Genomic DNA, 7,871 nt, shown 5'->3' with positions numbered 1-7,871 from the left:
AGGTTTCCCAGTTATGTGGTTGCATCATGCTATTATTTGAATTGTATGACGTTATGTTATATGCCACAATGCCACACAATTCATTGACTTGATAATTAACTTGAACGGTGATTTGAAGGCAAAGTTCACATCTTGCCGTATCCGTTCCATCGTCCTCATTTGTCGTTTCAAACCGCAAGCTCGTTTTAGTGAGAAAGTAGTAGCCAATTTCAGCACATTGGTCTGCGTCTGTTTCCAGAGATTTCTTCTTTTTAATTCTTGCCTTCTTCGCGTCACCCTTGCTCTTTCTATTTTCCATCTTTCAAACACCACTGGGGTCCGTTTCACGAAGCAGGTTTAATGAAAACTCTGAGTTTGTTAACCATGAAATGAGGAAAACTCAGAGTTTTCTATCTCAGAGTAGATCAACTCAGAGTTCAGGGTTACACTCAGAGTTTGTTGAAGCTCCTTTGTGTACACGGGCCTGTTACGTCAGGGTGCGTCTGCAAAAAAACAGGAAAAATAAACAGCTGCCAGTTGAGGCGGCTCAGGGACCGCTGTAGCAGCATACATGATCAACCTTTAGACTGTATAGCCTATAACCCAGTGCCATGACTGAACAACACCCAAGTTTGTGTTTGTGTTTTATTGATTAACATTATTTGCAGTTTTACCGGTAAAACTGTCACGTTGGTATCAGCTAAAATAAAATTTGCACCACTTGGTTAATTGTGTCCATACCCCTTTCTCTCATCATGATAGTAATGAAAGTGACAGCCCCCAAATAAAAACAAATGGAGCATAATCCTGGTTTTTAAAAACTAAAAAAAAATATTTCCCCTACCACCAGTAGATGGTGGTAGAGCATCAAGGATTGTCCAGGCTCATTGAGCTTGGACAATCCTTGATGTTCGAAGATAATTGAATGTTTTTGTTTTCTCATGTTCTCTTAAATTAGTTGTTTGCTTCTGCTTGAAGAGGCGCCTGTTGGATCAAGTCATGCTCATCAGACGTGAAGGAGATGACTCAGCATTATCAATATGTAAGAATGGCATAGGGCAAACTGGACCACAGTAAATTATTTTCTATGAAGTTTAACAACCTTTAATCACTGACCCAGCTGTGATCTTTTCAGAAAAATGAACAGCCTCAGAATCATGTATTCAAACTATATGTTTCAAGCTTCAGTGTTGCCTTATTATTATTATTATTATTGATATTGTTAATAAACTTTTCATGACTTTTTACTTTCGCATCATCTACAACCACAGAAGAGGCATACAGGGGACTGCACTGCTGTCTTCTCTGCACAAGCACCACGTTCTTCTGGAGAAACTGAGCTCTGTCACTAGCACCTATGCGTGTTTTGACATGGACTCATCTTTCCTCGTGTTGGAGGAAGACAAAGAGCATTGAGAAGAGGAAAGTGAACAGGATGACAGCATTTCAGAGCTTTCAGAGGAACACATTTAAAGTGGCTGTCTATACATGGCAGCGTTTAATGTGTTAACACATTCACACATGGCAAGCTGCCATGAAAAGTTAGCACAACCATGAGGAGCAATTTGAACAGTGCTGGAAAATGTATTTAGACCACTTTGTGAATATACTCCTTTAAAAGTTCTACGCTCCAACTTGACTGTGAAAAAAAATGTGTAGATTGTCAGAAAATGTACTTCTCTATGAAATGTAAAAGGATGTTCAGTTTAGTAAAATTTAGTATTCCTGTAATGTTTTAGATTGCTGGTACTGCTGTATATGTATGTTATACAAAGCTTTTAACTTCTGCTACCATGTAAGCTGTGGCTTGATGTTATCACCAGCAGGGTTAGGGTTAGGACTGTTTCACACATAACACTAATTGCCTTAATATATGTATATGTGTATAACTGTATGTAGTATAAAATGCAGAATGAAATGAACATTGTTTATTGACAGAGTTTTTTTTTTTTTTTTTTTTAAAGCACCACAAACTCAAGTCCAGTCACACTTTTGTCCTTGGGTAGGTCTCTGGACAGATACTATTAGTCCATGCAAAACCATGTGATTAGAGCACAAAATTGGGGAGTTACACAAAAATATACCAACAACAGTGAAACACTTTACCACAATGGAATGAATTAAGACTAAACACTGTCAATATTAAAAAACTATTGGGTGCCAAAGTGTAGATTGTAGTTTACCTAACATATATTATATGCTAAAATAACACATGCGTGTTTCTGCCCTTACCATTAAGAAGACTTTCATAAAGTTTCTTTGCGGTCACAAGAGTATCACTGGATCTCCTCAAGGCTGTTCGCTCAGTCCACCGCTAACACACGACTGTGCAAGCCACACAACAGAGGATCCAGATCATAAAGTCCGCCAACAACACCACAGTGGTGGAAGGTAAGTGTCCTGGCAGTGGGGTGAAGGAGGCTTTTCTAGGCTTTCATGATGACAGCGATGACAGGAAAGCGACAGCAATCGCTAACTATGTTTTAGGTCTACTGGACAAGGTAAACTGTGCACACAAGTTAGTAGCACAAACATATGATGAGGCATCAGTTATGACATTGTAGCTAAATGGAGTGCAGGCAAAAATCAGAGAATAAGTACCGGAAGCATTGTTTACTCTGTCACGGGCACAAACTGAACCTCGTCCTCTGGCAGTCTGCACTGAATGTAAATTCTTTTTTAAGACTCTGGAAGGCCTTGCAGTTTATTTCAGCAAGTCTACAGAACGCAGCAATCTGCTTGATGAAGCGGTGAAAAGGCACATTCCCTGCAGCAGCAACTAGATGGAACTCAAACTCCAGGCTTGTTCAGACCATCATGGTCCATTATGCAGCGCTTTGTGAGGTGATCAACCTTATCAAGAAAACCCTGATGACTGGGATGAACAAGCTCTGACTATATCCTTTGGCTTTGGATTCAGCCTCTGGCTCTCTAAAGCGTCTATCTGCTTCCTTCTCACGGTGAACAACTTGTGCTTAATAGCTGGTGTCAACCTCAGATCTCTACATAGCGGAAACCAAACAGCCACTTAACAAGCGTATGGCTCAACACAGAAGAGCCAGTTCCTCAGGACAGGATTCGATGGTCTTCCTTCACCTCAAGGAAGAGGGACACTCATTTCAGGACACCAATGTTCAGATTTTGGACAGGGAGGACAGATGGTTTGAGAGAGGCGTGAAAGAAACCATCCATGTCAAAGTGGAGAAGCCATCTCTGAACAGGGGGGGTGGTCTGCGACATCATCTTTCACCATTTTACAATCAGGTCCTTTCAAAACTCCCCAAAAGAACTACTCAGCAGAATGACTCAGGTGAGGTGGCTCATGCTAACGCCCACCATTAGCATACGAGGGCTCGGTGAAACTCGCATTTCAACGACCCCCTTTGTCACTCCCTGGCTCCCAACGACCATCGTTGAGGAGCCAGGTGGGCCTTGGCAATGGTCGTCAGAATGTGAATAACACTGACCACACCTCACAGATGTTATAAGCTGAGGCAACATCAACCACCACCAGAACTGAAGAAGCCTCTTGGATGAGAGGTGAAACGTGTTCAAGGAACCTTCTTAAAGTCCAGTTGGATTGACTTAAACAACTTTGGATGAGATTTCATTTTGTGCTGTTATTCTGAAGAAGAAATTTGTGTGTCAACATGAAGTTCATGTTACTGCAGCCTTCATGATTTTTATATGCTTAAAATGCTGTGCCTGAGCTGAAATGCACACTTTGGTAAAATATGGTGTAACTGCTATTCCTTCAAACCAAATGAACTTAAACATCATTTACCTTCATATTTATGAAATTTGAAGTCATTCTGAAGAAGAAAGTTCTTTGACAACATGAAGTTGACGTTAATGCAGCCTTCATGTTTTGTATATGTTCAAAATGCTGTTCCTGAGCTGAAATGCACACTCTTGTCAAATGTGTTGTCCCAGGTATTCCTTCAAACCAAATCAACATAAACACAATTTGCCTTCATATTTATCACATTTGAAGTCATTCTGAAGAAGAAATTTGTGTGTCAACATGACGTTAACGTTACCGCAGACTTCATTGTTTTTATAAAACACACTGAGGAAAACTTAGCATTATAAAACCTATTTGACAGACTTTGACTCATCCAAGATAAACATTATGCCAGTGTTTCTCATTAAAATGTTGTTGAGCAGCTTTATGACAGTGAGGGTAAATACTGCACTAGGTTGCAAACTTTGTATGTGTCAGCTGTGTTGTGCTAATTTCATCAAATATCTCTTTGGAAAAAAACACCACTAAGTTAATGCACCATGTTTTCTGGCATGACAGTCTCAATAACAAGGGGCTCTCTTGTCAAAATGTAGTTTGAAGACTTAAAATTGTTTGTCACATTTCATAAATGAATGTGGTTTGAAGCATGAGGCTCCTCTAGCAAGTTAAAATGAATACTTGAATCCTACAGTTAGCTTCTGCTGGCAAATTAAGATAAATAAAATATTTGTCAAATGAGAATTTACATGAAAATAATGTCACAAGGCTGTAATTCCAGCTGTGTTGAGCCTGAAAGTCAGATAGATTACAAAAGGCAGGGACTGTGGCACTGTGTTGGTTTTATCTGCTGTCAGTCTTCAAAGGTTGCTCTTGTCAGTGGCAGAAATGCTACAAACTCTCCTGTCTGGTTGGTGCTTCAGTAAAGCAGGTCCAGAGCAGATATAGTCGGTTCTTCAGGCTTCTTGGGCTCAGGCTTGGGCATCTTAATCCGACTCATGGCGACCACCCCGCAGACGGCAAAGTGGGTGGCAATGCTGCCGACACCGAGCCAGAAGGACCAGTCCAGGCTGTCATCCAGGACAACGAGGACAAACAGATTCTCTCGATAGTTTGCCACCCGCTCGGTCAGACGGTGGTGTCTAACAGCTGCCAGGAAACACAGAACACCGAGGGCACCAAACAGAGCTGGAAACACAAGAAGAAGAGGGGAATCAGGCATTCTGGAAGAGGAATGGGAATGAAGTAATCAGACACTCACTCAAAAAAATGTGAAAGAAATACTGGATATGGGAAGTGAAATAAGAAGAGAAAAGCTGAGATTTATCTGCCCTCACATACCAGCGATGCAGTTCCACAGGTAGAGGCCCTTGGGCCCTTTGATGCTCTGGTAGGGAACCTTGCGAGCGTTGTAGATGCAGAAGGATAGACTGACCAGTGCGAAGCCGATGGCCACCAGCAGGAACAGAATCACCATGATGTGAAGGCCACCGTTTAACGTCTGCACAAGCTTTGGAAAAACTGGGGAAGAGACAGACGAGAGACGAGAGTCAAGAAGTTATGACAGGACACTGAAGTCTCAGTTATCTCAATTATTATTATTGATTTTGATAAATTTGTGGATTTTAGAATAAGTTTACATGTTTTTATGAACTGAGTCCAGTGTTTTTGACCATGTTCAAATCTGACTTCTTTTAGACCAGTAATTTAAACTATAAATTTAACTTTTTCACGATTTTTTTTGACGTATTGCTGAGAAATCTTTCAAATACATGATTATAAATCTCTCTTTTATTGGTTGTAATAAAGTGCAGAGACAACTTCTACTGCTCCATTGTCCTCTATAATCTATTGGATTTGATGCTAATAAGAACAAATCTGCAGATGGGGTTGTAATAAGTCTCAGTGGCTGGTGTTTATTTATATTTGCTTATAATGTATCAAAAAAGTGTTGGAAGTACATTGAATAATGATATACTCTCTGATAAGACACCAAGTTTGTATTTGTAAAAGTAATAAATAAATAGGTTTATTGTCAAGTCTGTAACTGTAATTAAGTTATGATAATTGAGCTTTATAGAATATGGCAACACAAAATTGACCTCTTTTGGACCAGCAATGTAAACTGTAACCAAAGCTTTTTCAAGATTTTTTTGAGGCATTATGAGGAAGGCTTCAAAATATGTGATTCTATTTATTTATTAATAATTATTTATTTGGGTGTGAACAAAGATTTTGTGCAGCTGCTCTCTTCTCCCCTAGAACTTATAATCTATTGATTTTGTTATTGGTTAAAATACATATAGCGGACAGTTCCTAATGAGAACAAATCTGAGGTTTCCAGGTTGTAATAAGTCTCAGTGGCTGGTGTTTATTTATGTATATTTGCTAATAATGTAGTTATAAATGTTGGGAATGCATTAAATAATGATATACTTTCTGATTATACACCAAGTTTGAAATCATTAAGGTTTTTATTGTGAAGTCTGCACCTGTAACTGTAATTAAGCAAAGAAAATGGAGTTTTATAGAATATGGCAACACAATATTGACCTCTTTTAGACCAGCAATTTAAACTATAAATGAGATATTTATAGTAAGGGATTCTAAATCTTTTTGGAAGAGAGGTTGTGAACAAATATTGAGTGCAGAAGAGACAACTTCTACTTCTATTTTCCTCTAGAACTTATAGTCTTTTTTGTTAGTGATTACTTACAGCAGTTGTAATAAGTCTCAGTGGCTGGTGTTTATATATTCATATTTGTTTGTAATTAATACATTTACACTCATAAAAGTCATTAATAAAGGGTTTTATTGTCAGGTCTGCCCTTGTAACTGTAATTAAGTTAAGAAAATTGAGTTTTAATGAACATGGCAACACAAAAATTCTTATTTATAGGTCATAACTTATCTAGAAAGCATCATTTATATATATATATATATATATATATATATATATATATATATATATATATATATATATATATATATATATATAAAAATATATATATAAAATGTCACAGCTTGAATACTTTGGCAGGACCCTTCTTACCAAGTGTTAGGGTGTTAGAGCTACTATTTATTGTGATACATATAGAATTAGATTAAGCTACATCAGAGAAACTTACATGTTAATCACCAAGTTGGCACAAAATGTCTGAAGGCTAATTATTTGTTTTATAGTGCAATGGCTTGTTGTGCCATTTTAAAGACTGGTTCTCCATCAGGCAGAGCAACAGGCTGTATCTGATCTTACTGTAGATTTTGGAGCGTCTTCTCCCCAGTCCACACTTCTTGGCCTTGCCTCCCTGGAATAATCCATAATATATGTCCCCGATGAACTGGTCCATCTCAGGACGGGACGCGTTCACGATCTCCACCCCGGTTTTACAGAGGATCCTGCCGGTAACCCACCGCTCCGTGGACAGGGCCACCACCAGGAGGACCGCCGAGAGGACGCAGAGCACCGAGGCCGTCGAGAACGTTATCCGTTTCCACAGAGAAGGCATCTTACGAGCCCATGGCGCCCCGAGGAGAGCGGTGCGCACTCGGCGATCACCATGAGTTTATTCTGCAGTTTAAAGAAGGAAAAATAATCATAATCAGACAACAAAAGCTGATTCTCTGAGCGAGATCTTTCGTGTGTTGATGTGTGAGTCACAAGGGCGCAGAAACTGAATCCATGGCGGTCAAAGAGATCCCTTACTGGGAGAAACTCTATCCGAGCTCTGCGCACAGTTTCTGCTCCCTCTCCCCGCCACCCTCCTTTATTCAGGGGTTGAATTAACCTTTGCAGTTTGGCCTTTGGAAGCAGAAATCTATCATCTGATTGGTGACCTTAGTGGAAGCAGCAGCTGTAAAATCATGAGCACAGTTAATTCTGCCACAAAGACAGATGCGGTTCATTATAGCGCGCAGCCTAAAGGTTAGTTCAGAGCATTACCAAAGGGTTTTATGAGCCTCTCATTCTTCTCATGCAAGCTCCACTCAGTAATAAAGATACATCTTGTGCATATCAGTGGTTTAAAATTACGTTTCATACACTTTTGCGTAACATATGTAGCATGAGTCATATTTACAGTATAGTATTACAGTATATTGTTTTCTATTTTTTTTTTTTATTTATGAGCTTTATCAGATAGGATTTATC

General features: G+C 39.2%; 1 protein-coding gene across 1 annotated transcript; it reads right to left on the bottom strand.

Moving 5' to 3' along the window:
- Positions 1-1,157: 1,157 nt before the first annotated feature.
- Positions 1,158-7,472, bottom strand: clrn2 (clarin 2). Its single transcript, XM_023296614.3, has 3 exons — positions 6,978-7,472; positions 5,063-5,242; positions 1,158-4,909 (listed from the first exon to the last, which is right to left on the bottom strand). The coding sequence occupies exons 1-3, from the start codon at positions 7,228-7,230 to the stop codon at positions 4,641-4,643; spliced, it is 702 nt and encodes a 233-aa protein (XP_023152382.1). The 5' UTR covers positions 7,231-7,472; the 3' UTR covers positions 1,158-4,640.
- Between the last annotated feature and the right edge of the window lie 399 nt (positions 7,473-7,871).

This window comes from Amphiprion ocellaris, chromosome 4 (genome assembly GCF_022539595.1).
Source record: "Amphiprion ocellaris isolate individual 3 ecotype Okinawa chromosome 4, ASM2253959v1, whole genome shotgun sequence".
NCBI classification, from domain to species: Eukaryota; Metazoa; Chordata; class Actinopteri; family Pomacentridae; genus Amphiprion; species Amphiprion ocellaris.
This window is presented reverse-complemented; position numbering and strand designations above follow the sequence as displayed.